Genomic DNA, 27213 nt, shown 5'->3' with positions numbered 1-27213 from the left:
AGTAATAGTAAATAATAATACTTTATTAAAATAATAATAATACGACTATTGTAGTACACTAGTACATATAATAATAATGACATTATTATTTATTATGGTATAGGTAGCTGCGCCTGCGACATCGGACTCATTATTTTCAAGTGTTTTAACGGCGTGCGCGGGCGTGTGTATTACAACTAAATAATCGCTTATAATAATGGGTACATATAATTATTATGGTAGCGATATTGTACGACCCCGCGCGAGCATGTGCACCGGACGCAGAGTCGCTTTTCCGGTCAAACGCAGTCGCTCCGTCGTCGGAAACGGTCTTCCGGTACGTGAATGATCATCTAGTTGACGTGCCGTAAAAATATAAATCGTGGTTCTTAAATCATCAACTATTCCACTAAATATCCAATATGGCTTGCGAATCTTCTACTCGTGTTCTGTTGGTCACTGCGAACATTGGGTCGATATTCGAAAATGTGAGTTGTACATACCTATCTAGCTATTATCGTTATTAATATTATTTGCCACTCAAAAGTCATACAAATACTATCTAATAATCGCACTACGGCCTCTTGTAACACTTCTAAATATATTAATTAACTAATTTTTTAATCATCATCATGTATGCAACATATATTTTAAAATATACACGCATCAACAGTTTTTTAGTAGGTATATGTTAGTAAATTATTTGAGTAGGAACAAAGACATTAAAGTTTTCATTTTTGTTCTTTAATATTCTTTACTTGGTTCTTTATTAATATCAAATACCTACTTACTTGTGTATATCACTGATGGTAAAGTTATGTGGTTCATAGTTATTTTTTTACACTGAATTGATTAAGTATTTGGAATTATAATAATATAATTTTTTTTTTTAACTTTATTTGTTTACCTTAACATAATATTGTATGTCTATGATTAATTAATTTATGAAGTACCTACATCATTTAAGGCACAATCTGATCTAACAAATACATGTATAAATATAATTATGTCCTAATAATTAACGTTAGTAAAAATAATTAAATATTATTTATAAACTAATATTTAAAAAATTATTAGATTTAATATTTATGATTCTGATTGTTAAAAAAGTTGAAAATTACAATTTTAAATTGTTATCAAATTGGATTGTTATCAATTTTGATAACAACCTGAATTAGATTTATTTTGCTAAAACAATGTTTATATTATAATATAGGTAGTATGTATTTTACATAATATAAAAAAAAAATATGGTTTCATTATTGTAGCTACCTATGTAATATTGTATGTATATATTTATATTTTGAATAGGTTGATCATAATTTTATTTATTGTTAGATTTTAATTAATGATTTTTAGAAATATGTAATGTTCACGGATTGAGATATACCTTATATAAGTTATATATTACTATATTAGTACCTATACCTTAGTCTTTGGTATTGTTTCATCATTCCTATAATTTAGACTAGCCATTTTGAAACCTAATTTCATTAAAAGTAATAAGCGACGAAATTTCAAACAATGTTTGTATAACAAATAATTAAGATCCCTGAACATTTGAAAATTAATGTATATTTTTTATTAAATGATTAGATTTCAGTAAGCAATAAGATAATAGAATTATCTTCTGCAGTTAAGCCCTTGGTATAGCTATATACCTACTGATTAAAATAGTTATAGCAATAGTTAATAAGTATTTAAATTAATAGTGAATATTTTTAAGTATTGAATTATTTTTAGTTATTAAGTATTAAAGTGCATATTATATACTTAGACATTCAGTTAAAAATTTTACCTGGGTATGCTGTTGCATAATTTAGTATAAATCCAAACTCAACCTTTGATCGTATAAATAAAAAAAACAAATATTAATAAATTTAATTAAAGTATTATAATATGATGCAGAGTATGTACAATATGTATGATAAAGCTATTTTAAACATTATACATATTTGTTTTATTAATATTCCAATTTATGAATTTGCAGATATTAATCGATTAATAATGAATAATTATATTTTTCATGTAATACATTATGCACAATTAAATTTAAGTAAAAATAAATTTGAACGGTGTTATTGAAAATATTAAAAAAAATTAAAATTTAAATTACCAATATTTATAAATTTCTTATAAATTAATTTGGCAATTTTTATAAGTATGTATGTAAATATTTTATGTCTGATTTCAAGTATGTTGATCTAATAAATATAGCCTTTTTATTGTACAACATAATAAAGGCTAGGCACTGTCCCATTTTGCCCTAGGATATCTATTCTACTGAAGCCCACACTAAATTACATTTTGTATACCTAGTCAACATTTTTAATTGATTCTTCAATGAATAATAATTTTGTATCAAGGTGTTCTATTGAGATTTTAAGAATGATTCCAAGTCATTAATTAAATCATATTTTAAGGATGTTCGTTTTTATGTCGAGATAAATTTGTTTTATTTTATTATAAGTTTGGAAACTACCTAGTAAAGAATACATTGATACAGAGTATTAAGTAATATATTTTGGATTTAATGGAGAAATTTTTATTGAAATCTTCTTCTAAAGTTATGTATAGCTAACAAATATTGTTTATTTTTAAATAAACTACATTTTTACTAAATAAATTAATAAAAATCTAATTATTAGTTTAATTATTCCCATAATTGAATAATTAATTTTATTATGATTATAACTGAGGATTATTATTTACTATACAAAAATAGGTAAAATTATAACTGTGTTGTATAGTCAATATTTGAATTATCAATAAATTATAATTTTTTAAAAGCACAAAAAAAATAATATTAGTAGTTTTACTTTTTACTGCACCTGTTTTGATTTGTTTTGAGTTCTCTTGGCTTATAAAATAATATTTTATTTTCATGAATATGTTTTTGTACCATATGCGTATTGTGGAATAAAGAATAAAGATTAATTATTAATTTAGGTGGTTACCTAAAATTAAATTCTTTACATCAGTTAAATTACTTGCTGTTAATATTCTTATATTAAAAAATAAAATAAATATTATCTAATATTAATTAATTTCGTATTGTAAATTTCTTAAAAAGAGTTTAAATCTAAAATTATCTTTAGATTATTAATTATTATTAATGTATAAGAGTATTTTGTTATTTTGTTATTATAAAAAAAAAAAAAAAAACGAGATAATATTATAAATTATGACAGTGCTCGGGGAATATTTTATACTACGGTTATTGAACAGGGGTGTATTGTATTATTGATAATGTGTAGGTATGTTAAAACAGTACATACAGTATTCTTATTTCTTTTAACCGTAAACACGATTATCTCGAAAATATACAATATATAAATGTAATAAACATTTTTCATATTTGTATAATTTTTTATATAATTTGATGTCATTACAAAATAATATTTTTACTGCTTTTAAACGATTTAATTTTTTATATTGCAACCTACATTTTAAATTTTATATTCTATATTTTTGAAAATTATAAAGTATAAAATGTAGTAATGTACAATTCGTAATTACATTTTTGATTGAGAGTAAAAATCTTTAAAAATTTAAAGCAAGGTTTTTTATAAATTTTCTTTAAAAAAATATTTAACATATTTATAACGTGTAATTATACAATTTATTAGGGCGACTGGATTAAAATTCGACATCGGAAATTCACATATTATACACTAATGATTCTTCATCTAACGGTTATAGTTATTTTTCTTTTAACTAAAAAAATAAAAATAATATTAATCAAAAATTTTAAAATATGCAGACCGGTTTTCATTTTTAAGCTATTTATTATCTGTTAAAAGTTATAATTTTGACAAAAGCTTTAAATTCGCGAAAAATTGAAATTAGTTTCGTATTTAATAATGTTTTCAATTTTTAATAAAGGTTTCTCCTAAGAGTTTCTCAGTTTTTTTATATTTACTTTATTTTGGATTGTAAAATCGATTATAGATTAAAACGAATTATATTTCTTTATTGAATTGTTAACATTTTAGAAAATATATAAGTAATAGGTAGGTATGCGATCTTATAAATAATAATAATAATATTTAAAATTTTGAATTTAATGTCGAACCAGAATGCTAATTAAATTGAAAGCTATTTATACCTTGGTCTGCTTACAAAGTTCAATTTAGCAACTGAAAAAAATAATCCTATTACGAGTATTATATAAAATATAAATGTTTACTATCTAGTTGTTTATTTATATTATAAGCTAGCGTATATATTTAATTACTATTTAGAATTTGTTACAATACTGTTACATAACATACTTGACACATGATACTTGTCCTTTATTAAGTTATACACTATAACTTAGGGTTTCGTTTGTTATGGTGAAAATGATGACTGAATAACTTAACTATGAAATAAAAACTTGTTAGTTAAGAGTGAAGAGTGTTATGAATTTTGAAATAATCGGAATGGATCATTTGAATTGTACCCCCAAAAATAAATAATTTCAAATAATCAATTTCACTTATAATTCAAAAGCCATTTTTTATTATTCATAGAACTGTAGCTTTTAATTATTATCCATCATTATTAGATATTTTTATTTATACTTATAGCAATAGTACCTAATACATAGTTGTGTGATACTGTGATAGCTAAAACTGATGAGACTTTGTCTATCTATAGAAGTTATTAATTATAGTATGTAATGCATTTCTGTTTATGTACAAAACATGTTTCGTATGACGTTGATTACCTAGTTTTTAAAAGTTGTTTTATTATCACCTTGATTAAAGTATGTTATGAAAATAATGTATTGATAACTATATATAACTTATTAATTAAGATGGTTGTATAGGTGTGACATGTGTTTTGTGTCTGATGAAATTTTTATTATTGATGCTGTACGTTGTATAAAAATGAGTAGAACTCAAGTTAAAAATCTTTCAAGTAACTTTTGTTACTTAATATTCCAATTTTCCTTGTATAATTATCCAAACCTTTAAACAATTAAAATTAAAAATAATACGAGTATTTTATTTAACATTTGTTATTTTTATATTTTAAAAAGGAGAAAAATAGGTGTCCACTTTGCTGTACAATAGAAAACAATTGTATCTCGTCGTTGAGTAGGTCACTGTATTTGGATGTGTTAAATTTAATGATAAATCATTGCTTAGAAAAAATACAAAAAACGATTCTGTGCATCGGAAAAGACCTATCAGTCTATTAAATTACTATTAATTATTATACATTAATGTTAATATATTTATAGAAATACTGTATAAACTGCATTGTATTCCATTTTCAAGCTTTTTAATGAAGTAGATATTTTTTATAAAATACCAAAAATATTGAGTGTAAAATGTAATCAATTATTGCTCAAGCCTTTAAGTATTTTGAAAAATTGTTTATGTGAGGAAAATGTTAGTAAAAACATTTATTGAAAATTTCAATGAGGTACTTAGGTTATTTATTTTTGATTTGCTAAAGAAAAAAAAAGAAAAAAATATTTTCGAACTGTTTCTTGGTAAAAATTCCGGTTTTCTATTTATTATTTTTGAAAATACTGAGAAAAAATAAAAATAAATTTTGATCTTTTCAAAGAATTTTTTTTTACCTTTTTTTTTGTAAGCTTTGCCCGAATGTTTATGTATGTTAAAAATGTAAAATGTAAAGTGCGCTTGAATTTTAATCTATGTTAAAAAAGCCTTATATAACTGCTCCCGCCAATTAAGCTGTGCTGTTTGTAAAATATACAATACGTTTGACTTATGAAATTATAAAGTTAGATAAATTTAAAATGTAATTATTAGGTTAATGAAATCAAAGCCTGATGACGCAAGAGTAACTCAATTTGTGGGTTATTTGCTAGATGTATAATATATAAGTGAAGAAGCTCAGTATTCACCTGAATATGGACTCAAGCATCAGCAGAGTCAACTTAAACTACTAATGCATGCGAGTCATTTTATTCTCACTTTAATTTTAATTTTTGTACAACTTATCCAAATATTTTTATGTTTATAGAAAAATTAAAATTAATTTTAATAAAAAAATATATTGAATAAACAAAATTCTAAAACAAAAACGCGAAAAGTTACAAAATTAAATTAATTAATAATAATAGTATAGTCAAACTCTATTTTAATTTTATTCTAATTTTAATTATTCATACTATATTTTGTAAAAGTATAGGCTATTCATTTTTAAAATTTTACCTGGGCGCAGTTTATATGTCACATTTTTACTTTTGATGAAAACTCATGCACACTTTACATGACGTGTGATTTTGTGTTTACTTGTATTTGGGCGCAGTTTATAATTGCCAAGATTTATTTACTACCAGAAACCACTCCTAAAATTGAAGATAGAACCATTTTTTTCCACTCTTCGAACTTCAAAGTGCTTCCAAACATTCACACACACATTAAAATTGTAAATTCTTCATCTCTCCGTTCAGAATCTAAAATAAATAACGTTTCACCAGAATTTCAGTTTTAGAAAAGAAATGTAAAACAAAAATAACACATTTTTAAATTATTAAACTATTAAGATTTTAATATTTACCAAGACAATTTCTACGAATTTTTCGTAATTGATGTGTTGTGTAAAATATTCTTAAAGCAAAGTTCTGTTTTAATAAAAAGTTATCAATATACATCTATAGTATATTATGTGCGTGGAAATAAACAAATCATTAAATTAATAATGTTAAGTCTATAAATAAGTTGTAATAGTAGTCTACATTTTGAATTTTCATGTTAGTGAAAAGGGATCGTTTCCCGCTCGAGATATCATAATATTAACTCATATGTGACATACTGTCTACTAAAATTACCTATTGGCAACGGTTTTCAATCTTTTTGGATGCATCACGGCTCTTCCGATTTTGAAAACCAAATTAGTAGTGTACGCTTATGAATAATGATATTAATAAAAATTAAAATAAACAATTTTACTGTTCAGTGTACAGTGTACTATATTATTTAATGATGTAATAAATATGTAATTATATTAATAATAAGAACCTATTTGTTTCTTAGGTTTTATATAAAAAAATTCAATAATTAATGGGACGCGGCTCTCTTGATAATAAACCACGACACCCCAGGAGGTGCAACCTACAGGTTGAAAACCACCGACCTATAGGATTGATTTCGAAAGTTTTAAATTGAGAAAATTTTAATTAGCTTTATATTTTTATGTTATAGAGAACTAAATATTTATACCTATATATTTTATTGTATTTATAAATATAGTATCTTTATGGTTATACACCTTTAATATAACTATGTATTTATTAAGTAGTAACATTTGTTTATAAGAATCCAAAATTTTGCGGGTTTCGACATTTTAACTAATACAGACATACAGTCTTTTCTTCAGTTAGGTACCACGTTACAGCACTATACGGAAAACGTATATTGACGTGTGTATTTACTATTTTTGACTACCGCTATTGTATAAAACAAATTACAAAATGGACTGATAAATGATAGGTACTGATTTTTTTTTTGTTCGTACTCATATTTCATAAATATGTTGCTTTCATACATGGTGTTTTAAATTTTTTATTAAAAATTCGTACCTACATATTATATTTAAAGTTTAAACTGTGAATACTAGCTAGTTCAACAAAAAAATAAAAATCTGAATATTTAACTTAACAAAAAAAGTAAAAAAAATAGATAATATACTCGTTTATATTTATAAAATATAAATACTACCTATATTTTTATATTAACTGTAGTTATTGACAATATTGACATTGAATTCATTGTTGGAATGTATATGAATATTTCAATATTTTACTTTTTAATTTAAAATATATGTTTTTGACATACTTTACAGTGTATTTCATCTTAAAAATGAAAGTATTCTCAGTAAAGCGAGAATAATTTAAATTTTTATTTTTCGTCAGTTTTTTCTGTTATTTTAATTTTAGTTGGTAGAATTGTTATTATGAATAGTTTCAATAGTTTTATATTGACCTTATATGTTAGTACTGTTAGTAGATATATGTAATATGCACTTAATCATTATTATTGATCAATAAATATCAAATAAAAATCGAAATTTTTAGAAAATTTGAAGCCACATAGGATTTAAGAAAAACTTAAAGAAATTAAATTCTATTTAAACGTATTATAATAATTTGATTATTATTTTGTAGTTTTATTTTTAAATTATCATTTATTTTGGAACTAGTTGTATCCACCACAATTTACCTATTTTTTAATGAAAAATTATTTCTGTGTTAATTAAAACTGTATGTATTTTTATGTACAAGCCTTTCTAAGTTAAGTTAAATAATGAATATTGAATAATCATAATGTAAGCTAAACACTACAAATAATAATAATAATAATAATTAATAAATAATGAGTTTCGTACAGGTGCAATATTGCAATGAATCATTTTTTGATATGATATTGGTCTTACTTGTTGTTTTTAATCGTGTTTTAATGCAAAACATTTGCTACAATCCTGATTATTGAGATACCTAGTTTCTGTTACTAAAATTGGTTTTGTTTTTACTTTAGGATAAACTCTTTCGTAAAAGATGTACGTAAAATGAAAATACGTATAAAATGTTCAATTTTTATAGCTAAGGCTTGAAAAATGAATCCTTAGTTCATTTTAAATAATTCTCATACTAAAATCAAAAAGTTTATTCATATACAAGTACAATTTTTTCAATCTATCGTATTATTTACAGTAAAATAAGTTACAATTGTAATAGGAATGTAAAAAATATATTATAAAAGATTATACTTGTGGTAATATAGGCTGACAGACCGTCTTCGCATAGAATTGTTTTTTGTATTCAATAATTCATTAAATTCAAATTCAACACATCCATCATAGTGACCCACTCGACTCTAACTGTGCAGAAAAAAGTGCCCACTTTCCCATCTCAAAAAAATATTTTATGTAATGAGTCATTGTATGATAAATAATAATGATTATTATTATTAATCATACAACATCTATTACAGCGACTTACTCAATGACTAGGTACAGTAGAGCATAGACGTATACGTATACTATAGGTACGTCCTACTTTCCCTGCCTTAGATTTTTAGTGAAGCGATGAATATAATGATTTTTATTTTTTAATAAAAAAAAAACTAAAAATATTTAAAATGTTGAAGAGTCAAAGTATTTTAATTTTATAATTTATTTAATACAGGTAGGTACTATTATAAATATTTGGAATTCTCAATTCAAGTATCTAGGTATTTACGGTTATTTTTTCATGAATTACACCAATAATAAAAAACAAAAATTCGCTTCAAATCATTTTCCACTATTATAAGTCTTTTTAGTCATTAAAAAAAAAAATCGGTACTTTTCAAAAAATTACATTATAAAATTAAATTATTCATTGCTCGTTTCAAAATCTAAAATAACACAAAACTATTTTTCGACAAAATTGATTTTTTATTTTGTTGTTATTTAGTAACGAATAACTATTAACCCTAGAAACCAGAGCCATACGCAGAATTCGTTTATGGGGGGGGGGTTACCATTTATGTTAGTGCATATGTATAAAATGTTATTAATATAATATTCCATAAAAGAATTATACCTACATTTTTCACTTCTGGGGGGGAAACCCCTAACCCCCCTCCCACCGTTAGTACGCCACTGCTAGAAACTATACATGGTATATTTTGACTTTGTTGAGTCTTTTATATTTTACAGACATTTGATATTCTCGATTTTTTTTTAGTTTTTTTCTATAATCAAATACCTGTTATCAATATCATTATAAAAGTTTGAAAATATTTTAAAAGTCCCCTCATTAGCTGTTATTATAGTTCAAAATTACAATGTCACAATTTTTATTTATAGACATTTTAAGTTCAAAATTTAACAAAAAGTCAAAATTATGCAAACATTTTAAATTTATTTTGAAGTTAAATATTAATAAAATTTTTCATTTTTATAACTAAAAATTGAATATTTAATATAGGCATGGTTCTTTATAAATAGTTTGTATATTGAAACTAAAACATCTAACAAATTTTAAGTTTTAATTAGGCCAAAATTAGATATTTAGACATCGAATAATGATTTTAGTTATTTTATTATAATAGTATAATAATTCAAAAATATTTTGGTAACAATTTTGTATATATTATTATATTTTTTATACACAATAAAATTTTCAAATCATTTGGATCATTTTTTGCTATTGACTATTTATACTATGTACCTATTTACACTGTTCTATGTATATTAAGTCGGTGATTAGTATTGACTGAAAAGTTAGATTAAGTTACTAGATGTGTACTGTGTAGCATGATGGATACCTACTTTTCTATTTATTAACTTAAAACTTTAAAATAATTCATTATATATATATTTTGTATTTAAATTAGAATTGAACTGGAATTGATACTAATTTGTAATTTTCAGCCAAGTGTGATGTTAAAAATATGGACTGAAGAATTCTTGAACGTAAGTTAATATATTTGTCTTAAAATAAATGATAATTTTAATTTTAAAAATAAAATATAATTCATAATCTTAATTATTGTCATTAGTAGTTGTTAACTATTGACTGGTTAACTTATAAATTTATTATTGATTTAAACTCTAGACTGTGAGCAGATTGGATCCATATTTTATAGCTTTACATTGTCAAGAGGTTGGTGGAAAAAATTACGAAGAAAGCATGAAACACGTCAATTTTTTTGTTAGGTAAACAAAAATTTGGTATATAATTTATCTATTTGTTTAAATTAAATAAATAATAATTTAAAATCAAATCAATATATTTATTTGTTAAATAATTGCTATTTATTTATATTGTATTGGATAAAAATAAATTAGTTAACTAGACTGTGTCTTAGTTTATTTTTTACTTATTTTATTATTTTTCATAAGTTCATATTTTTCAGAATTTACAATACCCTATTTTTTAACAAATAAAGTTTGATGTTTTATAACCAAAAATATTATCCTTGAATATGTATAGTCAATGAGGATTGAGGAAACTATAGTATTATACAACTAGTAAAATAATTTGATGACTCCTAAGTCCTAATTATTAAACATAATTTATGTAAATTTATTTTTGTAGGCAATTAGTTAATTAACATGTATGTTTTATAGTTTATAATTCAAAATCATAACTTTGCATAATAAAAATTAATTATAAGTTTTGAATCATGATTTTTAGTATGAAATAACAATTAAATTATCTATGCTCATTCATTTAGACAATGCTTAATTATGTGTTAGCATAATATATTCTGAACAAATTATTTTCTATTAGACATAATTTTATAATTAGCATCACTCCTTTTTTACACGTGGTTCATCAATTACAATAAATTAATAATTATAAAAGTTATAATTAATACACCAAAATATGATTGCTTAATATTTATTTTTGTAATTAAAGTAATAAATTGATAATATCGCTGAAATTATCAATACTATTTTAAATGACCAATTATTAAAATTTATTCAAGACTTATGTGACTAAATATTTAATTGTTATAATAATAGCATGTAACTACCATGTTTTTGTTGAAAAATATCAACTTACATGTACTTTTCTTATTGTTATAATTTTTAAATTCAATTCATAAATGTTTAATAAATAAAAATTACAAAAAATTAATTGAATTGAAAATTTGAGATATAGTAATACAGAAATATAGCTATACTGATTATACAGGAAGTATATTATATGATTCCTTTTTGTATTTTAATTTTTGAATTTTTTTATTGTTATTGGTAGTAAAATTTTAATTAATTTGATTATAGTTTATTGATGACAAGCAAAGAATTAAGGATCTTCAATAGAGCTCAAGTATTTCTTGATGAAGAGTTCACATCAGCGGAAAATTTTACAGTAACTAGCCAAATATAATTGTTACGGTATATTTTTATTTTCGGTTTTCGAATGAAACTCATTATTCATTATTTTGAATGTATATAATTCAAATTTACTAAATTACTAAACTGTTTTTATTTCAAAATATTATTTAAGATTTTTGGATCCTGAAATTAATTATTACTACAGTACCTATATGATATTATTTTAAATTTAAGACTAATTTTCTCTTAAGTCTTAAAATATATATCAGATATATTTAGGTAAGGTTTCTTATTTTTATTTAAATTTTATTATATCATTAGTTTTTATAACTAGACAATTTAATTAGATTGGGTTGAGTAGGCCATTTCCATGAATTAATTGAATGGATTGGGGAAGTCTAAATTAACATAATTTTCATCAAATTTCTATTATTTATACGTTATATCTAATTTTCTAATTTATTATTTTCTAAATATATTTACAATTACAGTACTATTTTTATTGCTATTTGGACGTTTCCCCCTGGACTAAAACATTTTTCTCCCCTTCCCCAAATCAATATATATTTTTTTTACAAATGAAAATAGGTTCTTTGGTTTTACCCAAAATGAACAATCTTCATATCGGCATCTATCGACTATCAGCATTCACTTATGTCTTTCTTACCCAATTTAATGGGTAATGATTGATAAACCAACCTCAAATTATCTTAACTATTAACAACATGTTTTGCTTTTAGGTATTTTGGTATAATTTGTGACATTGAGTGTAAACAGTTTATTTTTGTCTATTTTATAATGGAAATAAAAGTGACTAAAAGAGGTAGTAAAAAAGTCATGTTTGGTAAGTTTACATGTGTTAGATAAAAAACTTGTTAAAGTGGGGATACGTTGGAATTGTATAAAAAAAAATCTAAAAATAACGAAAATAGTTGTGAAGGAAGTACATTTATTACCTTTATACAATTATATTAATTTAATAATTTGTACATTTATTTATATTGTGTATTATTATTGTTTAGTATTTTTATTTTTTATTTTTTGTTCAAAGTGCAAAATTGACCCGTTTGGGAGGGAAACGTCCATTGTATCAATGGGAGGAGGCACTGGGGGAACGTCTTAGATTCATTTTATTATATAATTTGATGTATTAACTTTTATTTCTCTTTCTTACTTCTTGCATTTATTTTATTATTATTAATTTATATATTATTTTTATTAATTTTCAGGCTTTGGGAAACTTTTATTTTATTCATGAAGCCATAAAAGAAGCATCTATATGGGATTTTAATGGTAAGTAAATGCATCTGTTAAAATATGATGATTCACTTACTAAAAATTATTTTTTTTTTTAAATATTGAATAATATTAGAACAAGAGTTTTTACCTGTCACTGAAAAAAGCATATATTCTGGAAATATTGAACATATTTCCACAAAAGAAAAGTCTAAATTTCCTCAAGATTTTTTTCCAGAGGTTAGTATTATGTTTGAATTATAGTTATTAAATTTTTTTAAATTTATTACTATTATTCATTTATGTTTAGTGTAAATGGTCACGTAAAGGGTTTTTGAGAACTAGATGGAAGTTAAATGGTTCTGTATTTGATCTCATAAATATTCATTTGTTTCACGATGCTTCAAATTTTACTGCAATGCAATCTGTAAGTTCATTTTTCTTTAAATCTATTTATTGTATTTTTTAGGTTATAATAATAATTTATTGAATGTATATTTCAATCAAGAATACATAACAATTGTGTTACACATTTTGATGTATAAACATTGAACTGTATTTATTAATAATATTCTTTAATCCTAGCATAAGCTTAGTGTTTTTTGTAATGATGATCTTGTATAGATATATATTTTATCATCTATATAATTTGTAATTATATTTTAATTTTCAGCACTCTTCTATTTATTCTATCATGAGACAAAAAGCACTTGAATATACTTTAGATCGGTAAGGAAATGTATTGTAAAATAAAAGTTAATAGATCTTAAGTTAAATCTTTTGTGACTTTGAGGGTAGTAACTATTAGCATTTTTTCAAAGGTAAAAATGTCCATTATTTTTTAAATAATTCAGAAAAAAACAAATGAAAATATTTAGGAAAATGTGAATTTTATGCATAACTAATATTTGACAAAATCGAGTTATTTTTATTTTTTTGTAATAGATGAATAATTGTACTGTTATTTATGCATTTTTTATAAATTATTCATTAAAAAAAAATTATATATTAACCTTGATTATCAAAAAGACTTTATGTAGAATTATATTTTATCATACACAATTATTTATCATTGAGTTAAAATTTAACACATTAGTTACAGTGTCTATTCAATTATTAGGTACACTTAACTCCTATTGTATAACAGTTTTTTTTTGGTTTTTGTGACTGATAAACTATAAAATATATAATTTATAAATAAATGAGTTTTTTTTATTAATATTATTTATTAATTAATGAATGTTTTGTTTTTAGGTTTCGTAATTATGAATTTGGATTTGCTCCGTTTTTTTTATTTGGAGATTTTAATTTTCGCACGGATACTAAAGCTGTTATTATGGTAAAGTTTTTCATTGAAAATAAGATAGTTATTGTTTTGTTTATATATGTTTTAAATTGTTTATTTTTTCATTACATTTTATTTTACAGAAAATAGTTGAGGGGTTGGATATGGTAAAAGATGACGTTGATAAAGATAACTTAGTTTTTCAGTATACAGACAATTCAAAAGAAGTAAGTATTGACTTGATTATTGTGTTGTATATTAATATGTAAGTTGAAATACTGACGTATTATATAGTATGAATAAAATGTATATTATTTTGACTATAGTTTTATTCTATCTGTTTTTAGGTTATTTTTACTTTAAAAAAAAAAGAATTTCGCCATCAGGACCATCAAAATATATTTGTATCAAAAAGTGGATCATGGGTAATTTATTTTTTTCACATCTCTCTAACTTAACCTAACTATATGTATTGTATTGTATTATTAATTTATTATTTATCTTAAGTTATAAATGATAACAATTTTGATCAATCAATACATGATTGGATTGAGAATAAAGAGGAAGTAATGCCAATATAGCTTCCTTCGTGTTTTTTTTATTTAATCTTTAAAAAGATAATGGGCTCTACTCGACATGAGTATATGGGAAACCATGAGATCTTACATTTAACCAGGCACGGCACTAGAATTTTTTTCCAGGGGAGGCAGAGTGGGGCAAATATATTTTTTACGTGGGCTAAAATTTTTCAACAAATACTGAGGTTATTTTAATGAAATATAACTATTTTCGTATCATATAACATAATATAGCTATTATCTATATAGTACATACGTTTTATATTGTATGCTCTAAGAGTCTAAACAGATAATATATACAAACTTTTGAATAGTTAAAAATGTTTTAAGAATAATGTCAAATATTTTTTTTTGTACCTTATGTAATAAAATGTCTAATCACAGACCTTCAACAACTATATTCATAATGATGACATGATACACAAAAATGATAAGTTCTTTATGACTTTAATATTACATACCTTTGTGAATGAATAATTATGTTTCTTTTACTTACCTACATTTCATAAATATAAATTAAAGTAATTGTGTTTAGTAATGAACAATTTGTTTCAATCATCTTTAATGCAATGATTTGGGATACGTTTATTGTTCATTTTCATCTAGTAATTAGTACTTAATAAAGGTAATAAAAAATAAATAAAAGATTTTTTCTTATTTTACAAATTTCAAAACACATTTTATTGAAATTGTAGTAAATTTTTTCCTTATTAGACAAATAATAAATTTAATTTATTCCTCAATTTGTTTAGTTGTGACAAATATATTATATAAGCTAAATATTGATATTTTACACAATATCTATCGTACATATTTTTTAGTGGGGGGGCTGGCAAAGGGGCTGATCTGTTTTCTGGGGGGTCTAGAGCCCCACCTTGCCACCCCTTGGCGCCGTGCCTGCATTTAACCTAATTGTAGTATCTACGTATTAAACACAGTTTATTAATGAATTGAAAATATTAGATTAAATAAATATTTATTGTTTCTGAGAAAAGTCAATGTAAAATCAATAAATAGTATGTTTCAAAAAAAAAATAAAATAAAATATAGGATAGTCCTTAAATTAATTCAAAACTAACTATGTATATTTTTAAATAAATCATCCTTATTAAGTTTAAATTAAATAATATTAGATTAGAGACTACTTAGCTGAAAATAAATTTTTTTTTTTTTACACCAAATATGTATTATTGTATGTTTTCAGTTGAAAGATTTTGATCATGAATTAAAATCATTTGAAGAACAATTATTTGAATTTCCTATACATTTTCAACCAAGTTATCCATTTGAAGAAAATGAACACGAAGGAATGAACTATATGCAGACCAGATGTCCAGCTTGGTGTGATAGAGTAGTTTTAAGTGCTGGTGCTAAACTATTAATTAACGATAAGGTAACTGTTATAATCAAATTTTGTAGATTATGATAATCAATATAAAATTTAAAAATAGTAACTACAATCTACATATTATATTATACAACTTAAACTTGCTTATAATTTATACCGTTAGGTATTAGTGTGCTGAATAATTTTCAGACCTGAGGTAAACTACTATTTGACCACCCGCGCATCTACATATTTTTATCAGCTTTTTTTTTTTTACCTAATAGTATAAATATTATTATTAAATACATTTTTCTCACTAAATGCATTGCCCACTAACTACCCACTCATTTTGGTCTTGAGGCAATTGCCTAAAAAAAAACTTCTCTACCGTACAGATTGTAAATTTGTTTTCTAATAAAAAAGTAATAATATTAATAACCAAAAAAAGTACGCCACTACTGTTAAATTATACCAGATATATAATATGTAAAATGTATAGTTACTGGGCAAAATATAGTGAATATATTTGATTAAAAACAATAAATGTAGTCAGCTTATACATAGGGGGGTGAATCACTATACATAATAGACTTAAAAATAACTTGGTGGAGGTGTCAAACAGATATTGTCTGTCTCTACTTGATTAAAACTGGTTACCGCAAACTACTGTTCTTATTTTGAAGAGACTTTAAAATACTATGCGAGTTTATAGGGCCATACCATTTCACTAATAAAGAAAAACCTTTAGTTTTCCCTTTTAGGAATAACATTAGATCATTAATATATCTTATGGCATGCCTTAAAACATCTGATCTTAAATCCTGATCTTGAGGTTTATTATACAAACAAGTAGTTTTAAGTAACAATTTATGATAGAAAATGTATGAAATATAATTTTATGTTTATTATTTGTAAATATTGAACATAGAAATGTTTAAATGTGAATTTTAGAACGTATCACTCATTCACTCCTTTAGTTTTTATCTCATGAAATATTATGTTGGTAGGAAATTAATCATTTTTCAGTTTCTTGCATACATCTTAGCGCATCAAAAAACATTTTATACAAATTTATTACAATTGTTTTTGATAAAGTACATATAGATAATATATCTCTGTAACAAAATTATGATAAATAATAAAGATTCTTTTTATATTTGTTTGATTTTTTTGAGTTGTAAGCCGCGTATAACCTGCATGCTTGATATGTGCCCGTTTTATATGTTATATTATGTTATACCATTAGGAAAATAGCTCTTTTAACTTAAATAGTTAAATTTATAAATATGTGATAAGTATTATTGCAATATATTTTGTATGATTCTTATCAGTCAAAATTAATTTTTTATGCCTTAGGACTACTTCAAAATTTCTAAAACAAATGTAAGATTTTAATCGATCTATTATGTAGCAGTACCTAGCTAAATTATATATATCATTTGTTTTTTTGATTTATACATAGTGTATCATAGAGATATAACAATCTTACATTAAATTTTCGTTTTAATGTGTCAGATCATTGTAATACACTCTGTATAAATAGTAAATAGTTTTTTATTAGTATAAATTCGATAAAACTATTATAGTATACTATTAATTGTCTATTGGTTTTATAATTTGTTCATAATTCATAGACTAGTAATAATAAATAAATAAATAATATAAAGTGTTAAATTGTTAGTTTTAATAATTAATATTGTATCAAAATTCTAATAACATAACTGATTCTGAAAATGTTTTCTTATGAATAAAGTTATTAGTTATTACATAAAATTACTAAATCATTAATTTAATTTATTAAATATAATCAATAATTATATATTTATATCATTTATTAATTATTATTATTATTATTTCAGGCATCAGAAGTAGATGATAATGATGAAGTGGAGTATGATCTTATTGGGAAAAAAACATGCATGGGAGATCATAAGGTATTTAGAAAATTTAATAATTGTTTTACTCAATTAGTTCTAAGATCTAAAGTTTTAAAGTTTTACGAGTTAAATTAGGTAATTTTCTCCTTTGTAAATATTGAATTTTAATAACAATTTTGAAGTAATTTACCAAAAACTTTATACAAATAGCTTATTCGAATTTTAAAGTAAACTTTATTAGTTATTAATTTAAAAAAAAGTATGTTACATAAAATAATCAAGAAATGTATTTAAAAAAAGTTGTTAAACAAAAAATTATTATTAAATTAATTACTTACAAAAGGAGCTTGTGTTCATATTGTTTAAAAACGCTTTGAAAATTAAATCTGAAATCTTCACCATTCTTCTTGCAACCAGCTTTCAAACAAAAGGGGAGTACCATGGACTCAAATTATACAGTTTTGTTTTATAGTATGTTGTAAGCACTCTATTTCTATTAATATACCATTAGTCAATCTAGAGCTAATAAAATGAAAGTTAAATTTTATGGTATACTTGATAAATTGTATATAATATTTAATATCTAATCATATTTATCGATTTGCTGGTTTAGGTTAGATAAATCATAAAGATTATGGTAGATTGTTTTCAACATCAGTGTACCTTACAGATAGATCACAAAATTCCCTGAAAATAACAAAATAACCTGTAGTTTAGTATAATATGAAAAGTAAAATTTATGGCTATAATAACTATATCAAAAACAAAAAAAAAAATAAAACATATCACATCAAAAAATATATTTAGTGATGATGGCTGAGAGAGACCAGCTCCACTTAAGATTATCTTTTGTATTCATTATTCAATGATATATCATTGAATTAAAATTTAACACACCCATATTAGTCGCCAATTGTATATCTTATGTAAAATAATGTGATACCCTCTTGCTTACCTTTTTTATATATTTTAATAATACAATATACTTATGAAAATGTCAAATTGTTGTGTTTTTCCAGCCTGTGTACTTGAAATGTGACATTATGAACAACGCAGGTATAGTGGACAGAGTGGATTGTGCTTGTAAGCTTAACCGTGTGCCTCCTGAAACCCAAAATCCACTGCATGCTTTGTTGGGTGATCATTTATCTGTAGATTCAAACAAGTGTTGTATTCCAGTAGTAGATTCAATTGTACCAGATAATACTATATTAGGTGAAGTTAAAATCCCTCCAGTGCCGTCTACATCCACAGATGATTGTGAATTTGACATTGTACCTTTAAAACAAAATTGTAGAGAAAGTCATTGCAAAACAAATAAGCCATTTACTTGCGGATTTTTGCGTAAAAAAATATCTGACAAACATGGGACACATAAAAGTATATTTCCTGCATCTGATTGTATTTGCAAAACACACAAATGGAAATTTCCGATGATTATGCAAAAAGCTTGGAAGCATAATAGACGTATCAGGCTCAAGTCAATACCTAGTCTCAATAATATGCCCTTACAAAGATATCAAAGCCACCATAGTTCATCGGATGAAGATTGGTTTGAGGAAATTGGCGATGATGAACCTAATAGTTGTGATGACAAGAAAAATAAATGCATATCTAATTCAAACATAATTCTCACTAATGACGATAAATGTTCTGTTAATTTTGACAATCAATCCGAACAAGTAGAAACAAACAAATTTAAATGGTGTTCTTCTTTTGCATTTAGAAAGTTTTGTGACAAACGGCCATTGACAGAAAAAAAGATAGCTCGTAGAGATCAGACAAATTCTTGTCGGATTATATAATCAAACTATTTAGCCATATTTGACCTAAATTATTTATAAAATAATTGGAGATAATCTATAGAAAATACCTAATTATTATTTAAAATGCATGTACATAAAAAAAAATAATATATTATATACTTTTATAATAGTATGACATATGAAAAACTTAGCAGGACTGTGTTGTTTATGAAATTTATATCTTTGAAAAATACAATTAAAAACAGCAAAATAACAATCTGTTATAACTAATAAAATATAATTTAGTTAGATACAAATTGAAAAACAATAAACTACTAAAAAAAAAAAAATTCATTCAAGTCAATTATAATGGTTTCTTATATGTTATATTTAAATAAAATTAAAAAGATGTAATATATCATTTTGTTGCATTTGTGTATAATAATACCATGTTATTACTTGTACATTAAAAAAATGAGCAAGTATAATATGTTACCATTTAACCCATTAACATGCACATGGGGTATAAAAATACTTCAGTCATTTTCAAATTTATTATAAAATTGATACCTTAAATAAGAAATACTGTTATAGTATTGTTGACAAATGTTTGGTCTATTTTTTAGTTTTTTTTTTATTATTATTATTATTGAATAATTCATTAAAAACTTAATAATATTAAAAAAAAAAAAAAAAAAAAACATTGTTTGATTATTGAACACGGAGTATATAAAAATTATATTGGGATAAAAAAATAACTCATGTGCATGTATTCTATGAAGAAATCCACTTACGTCTTGACTGGTCAATTATCTTTGTATTTGATAATCTGACAATAAAGTGAACTTCAATGTTAATAAACTAGCATAACTGATTTTTCTGAATATGTATGTTCTTCTCAATATGTCATATTAAAAATAAAACTGTGTAGAACACCTCTAAATTCTTCATTTTATTATGAACTAGACTGAGTTTAAATATAAATCTTAAACAAAAAAATATTATATTTATAGGAACAGATTAATCAAAAATGAATAAATAATATATGTTATAATTTAACATAATTTTAATTCAATGTGTTCCTATTAAAAAAATATATAGTTTAATTAAATATTTGTATGTGTGTGCTTATATTTTGTATACTGAGCTTCTTAGCTTGTAGAAATTGTCACTAACTTAAGTTATTTGATCACTTTTTTTATATCGGCTAGTGCAGTTTGTGTTTATAATTGAGTTGCACAGATTAAAGACAAGTAGTTATGATATTATAAAAATTTTATTCTTCAATTAATTGTAATATGTACCAAAATAGTTTTCAAAACTAGTTAAATATTATTACTATAAATCTACAACTACATTATGTATGTATTTGCATGATGCTCAAAACTGTGTTAAATGTTTAGAACTAATTTAACCATTACAAATGTTTTGTTTAATCAATAATTTAAATTGGTATTATTTGTTTTAACAATTAATTGATATGTATAAAAAGGAATAAAGAGTTTCACTTCTTAAATAATCAATTAAATTTTATATAAATAAAAATAAGGTTAATGATGATTAAAATTATTAGCAAATATTATTTTAATTAATGAATTTTTAGTTTTAAAAAAGTGTTTTATTTATTGACCTTTTTACAAATATTTTAATAACTATATAGGTATTTAAAAAAATAATATTTTTATTTTTTTTTTTTATAATTCATAAGATAAGTACTGAAAACTGTAAGATTCTGCATAATATGGAAAGTTTAAAAGTCCAGGGAAAACTTTCATGTTGACTTCTATTTAGTAAAATATAGTCTTCAAAATTTGTTACTTCAATTTTTAAGAATACAGCCATTAAGTATGAAAACATGTTTTCTTAGTTCATAATAATTCAAGAAAACATTATATGAATATAAATATGTTAAAACTGATAGATATTTGATATAATCCATAGTGATTCTAAGTATAACTAATTATATTTCTTGGTTTTTATTACTTATTCCAAGCATGAAATATATAAAATAACTGGTAAAAATAAATAAACATTGTTCTCATTTACTTATATTAATGCATATTCTACCAGATTCTTCATATGAATTATAATTTGTGTTCTTTTTTATGATTTTGATTAATTATTTGTTGGTACTTTATTAGCATTTTTCATTATTTCTTTTGTGCACATATTTTGTACTGAACTGTTATTTATTTGTTTGTATTGCACTTTGATTATTTTTAGTTGATTTTTAATTTTTAATTTTTTTTTTAAATGTTGATTTACAATAAATCACTTAATAAATAGTGAACGCACTGAGCACAAATTAACTGTTTTTCTTTTTCGGTTTGTTAAATTATTTGATTTTTATGATTTTAAAAGGTTTTACAGAAGTAAATGTTTGGGAAAGGACATTGCTTGATTCTAAACTTCCCGAAGACAAGAACTTCGTTCACTTAAAGGAGACTACTGTTTAAATCAAGAAATAGGTAAACATTATACTATAGTTATTATCAAATTATGATAATAATAATTATTATTCAGTGTTTTTTTATAAAAAAATTTCCAACTTCCAAGTATGCCTGTTTAAATGTATTTATGAACAGTTTATTATTCAATTTCAATTCATAAATTAATACTTTATATAAAGCCTATCACTTAGTATGAATGAATCACAATTTGTTAAATTTAATTTCTATAATTGTCACATTTTTCAGGCTTATGTTTATAGCATCCAAATATAATTTAAAATAGCAATGTGCATTGAATAGGTTTAAGTAGTATTGTTAATTAGTTAATGATATATTTGCTTGCATCTTATATCCAAAACACTTTGATTTATTACTTTTTTATAATTATTAGTAACTACCTAGTACTTACCTGAAACATAAAAGGTAAACATTTTAAATTCGTCTGAGTTCAAACTTTCCTTGATTTATAGATTAAATTGAAATGTTTATAATAAGTTGTTATTTGATAATTTGGTAAATTTTATTTGTATAATAAATTTGAATAAGTAGTAAATGGATTTCAATGACAAAAAAGTTGTTTTTATGTACTTGATAAACATGCTTGGCAATAATTGGTATAGTTAATAATTCTCAAGGTATATATAAAAATATGAAACATTTATATATTTAAATTGAAATTTTTTTTTATATTTTATTAAAATTGTTCGTTATTATTATTTGCCATATTTTGTTAATAAGTGTTATTTATTTTCATTAAATTTCTGTTTATTAGTGTCTTATTTTAAAATTGTATGATCTGATTATTTTAATTGGCGTTGAGTTTAATTAATTGAAAGGGATTTATTTATTTTTTTGTTTTGAATCAGATTGCTTTAAATGTTCCAAATTGGAACTTCCAATAGTAAATTTATTTTAATATCTATATCCTTATTAAATAATTTTTTAAATACAAATGAGATAATTGTACTCACTATTTTCTTAATTAGTAATATTTTCCATACTACTTGGTATACTAATACTTTCATTAGTATAATGTATCAGATATAACAAATCTTAAAATTCTCTCCAATTAAGTTGAAAAAAATCTTTAATATATTATTAACCATAAATTAATAAAAAAAAAACTTATTTTAAATAATTATAATATTATGTAGTAGGTTCATTTTAAAATGTTTTATACAAAATTAAAAGGTTCAGTAACGTTTAGCTTTTGAAAAACCATTATTATAGCCTATAGGTATACATATAGCTAGGTATTAACTAAGTACATAAACCAGTTACCTATAAATAAACCACAAAGTGCGTATCATACTTTTTACATTGTTCAAATAGTTATTTTTTAACATAAAGTTGTTATTTATTATTTTGTATCTAGAGAAGTATATCAAATTTATACATATATGTGTATCAAATCAATGGATAAATAGATGATTTTAAATGAATTTAAGAACGCATTTAAAACATAATAGTCATAAAATCAAAATATATTAAGAGGATGTCAGTGTACTATTTGTTTCTCTCTTTGGCCCACGCTCTACATAGACAAAACTCACTTACGTAGAATCATTTTTTCTATGTTATTAAGTAATCTTAGGGTAAAATCACCCATTACAAAAAAGATAGATAATAATATTTTTGAGGGAATGAAATATTGATTTTATATTTTATTGTTATTTGATTTTGTATTTGACTTTCAAAATAATGTTGTGAATTTAAACGATGTTTTAATTGTTTTGAGACCACATTTTGACAAATCGATGTATCATTTCCTCAAAAATATTATTCTCTATCTTTTTTGTAATGAGTGTTTTTACTCTAAGATTGCTATTAATTTACTATTAATCGTAGAAAAAAATGATTTTACTTAAATGCGTTTTGTCTATGTTGCGTGTGGGCCAGATAGAGAAAACAAATAGTGCGCTGACATCCTCTTAAGTTAATTATTATTTCATGCAATAATTGCAATATTATTTATGCTTGTCATTACTAAATTCTACGAGAAGACAAAAACATTGTTTTGTTTTTTTTCTTATTATTTTTTCTATCTAGTAAGTGTCTAACGATAAACAAAATGTAACGTGTTTACTGTATTTATTTGATTATCAGGTATAATGTCGTAAATGAAATACAAAACATTAAACACGACAAGCTTAGCTGTATACAAATCAACGTACATAATACCTACCAAACATAATACAAAATATACGTCATACACTTATTTAATATATTATATATCTATACCACGCAATATATGGTGTATATATAGTAGTCATTACCTACTCATTAATATAATAATATGATATTTACTAATTTAACATGAATGTAACATATTATAATATTATTTATCATTTTAACGTCTTTATCGCTGAATTACGTATGCATAATATGCGTATAATGTATATATAATATGTTATATAATATTTACACTATACTTACCTATGTCGTATACAAATAGATTCAATTAATGATAATTAGTTCCTTTATTTTACTGATATTTGCGTATATTAATACGTGTACTTATAGTTTTACCCGTGCAGTATATAGATTGTGCAATTATTTATATTTTGTATACAATGAATTAATAATATACTTTTTCTATTCGAATTAAATGTGTTTGTACAATATCTGCGTATAAAAACGGCGTATGTTACCGTGTGTTGTGTCAGATGCATGTATAAATTACTTGCGTTTAATTTATATACCTATTAAACGAATTGTAGCGTAAAGTTTCGGCTAAAAAAAAAAATGTATTAAGTATTATATTATGTAATTGTTAAATTGTATTTGTATCTTAGCGATTTTCTCATCCTTGTTATATTTAAAAAATATATAAATATTTAATTGACTCCAATATACTAACTAGGGGTATGTAATTATAATCGTTTTACTTTAAAACTTTCTTTTAGGATTGTATTGTATACATGATCATATAACTGGATGGTGCGCTGGTAGAAAGGAATAAATCAAAATCAGTATAGGTAATATAATTTTCGAGAAAAATTTAATTTTAAAATTAATTATTGTATAATTATGAATTTTCGTTGTAGATAGTTAATTAAGATGAGAAACAATTGAAAATTCAAATAAGTATTCCGAATATTCGTATATTTTGATAATTAAAACTACGTAGTACATGCCTACTTAGATAACTTAATAATCGTTATAAGACGTATAATATAGCCAATTTGATCGTTTTAATAGTAGTGTGGCAGCGCACCGTCCCACTACACGTAATATTCTATAGTTGTTGTTAAAGCTCTACATGTTGTTACTTACGGATATTATCGGTAAATTCAAGTCTGAAAAGTTAACTGAATAATAATTATTACCTATTATCACTAAGTAGTAATAAGCATTATTCATAATCCACAACAAATGGGCGTACGATGATATTTAAATTCACTTTTAGACCATTCAAACACTTAATCGATTAATAGGTACATCGTACATAATGTATATTATATTAATTCTTCGATGTTCATTGATTGAGTCAAATAAAAATTAAACATAACACACACGTATGGCAAATTATTGGTTGGTGCCTACACATCTGCCGTCCAGAATTTATGAATTCATAAATTTAGTGAGTTTCGAAACGATATAATATGTTAATATTTTCTTATACCTATGCCTTAATAATAATAATCAAGTGTTCACAAAATCAATACGATAAAAAGAGACCTTAAACAACTAGGTATTTATTAAATTACCTTTCTATCTACAATGTTATTATGTTAGTAGGTATGTTACCAATATGATCATATAAACCAATTCACTTACCACTAAGTCCACTGTTCATTTCTTGATATTTATTTTGATGTATATTATATTTATATATTATTATGTAGGGTACATAAATTTAATATTAACGATAATATTGTAATATGAAACATATTTTAAACCAGTACCTATATACCTACCTATTACCTATATATATTAATCATCATGTATAAATAGTTTAAAGTATTACGAATTTACGATTACAACTCGGTATTGCGTCACACCCCATTAGACTTTAACTCTATCAATTAGCAGAATTTCCGTGTAAAAATGGTATTATACTATAACCAGTATAATCTATTTATTAGGTATACGTACGTTATGGTTTTTTAAAATTTTTATTCACATCACACGAGTGGCAAGTAAACAGACATAAATGTACCTAATATTGTATTACGCTACCATTTCGATTTCCCAAGACCAGATGGTCATCTCATTATATTAAGTACCTACTACCTACCTATTAGTTATTACTTATTAGGTATCTATTATTATTATTATTATTATTTATTAAAATACATACATTTAATACTACGTACTTTAGTACCTTTATTGTATTATGCGGTTATAAATTATAATTAATAACTATTATTATACTTATTTATTGTTAAAATAATTATTATTTAATCACCAGTACTTGATGTAAACAGACGTGTGAAAAATGAAAATATATTTTAAGTATAAGTTTGTGATCTTGAAAAACGATCTATTTCATCATATAGGAATGATTTAATCAAAATAATGGTATAAGATGACAATCAAATATTAATTAAAATGTACAATTACGGTACACATTACATTATATAATAAAATATATTGTTGTGAAAATCGTTTATTTCCACGCACTTATTACCTGCCTATATAATATTATATTGTATACCTACCTATGTGTTTGTTAATTATTTCGTTTTTAAAATCATATTATAATAATTGTAGGCTACGTATATTAGGTATGAAGTATTAAATTAAATTACATTGATAAAAGATAAAAAAATATAGTTAATTGTTACTTAAGATGTACCTACTACCTATATAGTGTTAATTTTAAGTATACATTTATATACATCTATACTTAGTACGTTAATATGTTAATGTTATACACCTTTACCTGTACCTTATACCAAATTGTATTTGTATTAATAAAATTGATGAATGAATAA

General features: G+C 23.3%; 1 protein-coding gene across 2 annotated transcripts; it reads left to right on the top strand.

The window, feature by feature from the left end:
• Positions 1–36: 36 nt before the first annotated feature.
• On the top strand, positions 37–27213 carry LOC114119588 (inositol polyphosphate-5-phosphatase A). 2 transcript variants are annotated; one of them, XM_027981183.2, is made up of 16 exons: positions 45–467; positions 10363–10404; positions 10547–10647; positions 11722–11809; positions 13005–13068; positions 13148–13251; positions 13322–13438; positions 13685–13740; positions 14266–14350; positions 14440–14523; positions 14644–14721; positions 16079–16267; positions 18061–18135; positions 19098–19134; positions 22185–22291; positions 24380–27213. In XM_027981183.2, the coding sequence occupies exons 1-15, from the start codon at positions 402–404 to the stop codon at positions 22277–22279; spliced, it is 1281 nt and encodes a 426-aa protein (XP_027836984.1). In that variant the 5' UTR covers positions 45–401; the 3' UTR covers positions 22280–22291; positions 24380–27213. The 2 variants fall into 2 exon arrangements, with proteins under 2 accessions (XP_027836983.1, XP_027836984.1); XM_027981182.2 differs by lacking the exons at positions 22185–22291; positions 24380–27213 and having other exon boundaries at positions 37–467; positions 19098–20245.

This window comes from Aphis gossypii, chromosome 1 (genome assembly GCF_020184175.1).
Source record: "Aphis gossypii isolate Hap1 chromosome 1, ASM2018417v2, whole genome shotgun sequence".
NCBI classification, from domain to species: domain Eukaryota; kingdom Metazoa; phylum Arthropoda; class Insecta; order Hemiptera; family Aphididae; genus Aphis; species Aphis gossypii.
This window is presented reverse-complemented; position numbering and strand designations above follow the sequence as displayed.

Coding starts and splice junctions, on each gene's coding strand:
- LOC114119588 (XM_027981182.2), top strand. CDS start 402: ATGGCTTGCGAATCTTCTACTCGTGTTCTGTTGGTCACTGCGAACATT. Junction 14,722..16,078: donor TATCAAAAAGTGGATCATGG/GTAATTTATTTT, acceptor GTATGTTTTCAG/TTGAAAGATTTTGATCATGA. Junction 18,136..19,097: donor CATGCATGGGAGATCATAAG/GTATTTAGAAAA, acceptor GTGTTTTTCCAG/CCTGTGTACTTGAAATGTGA.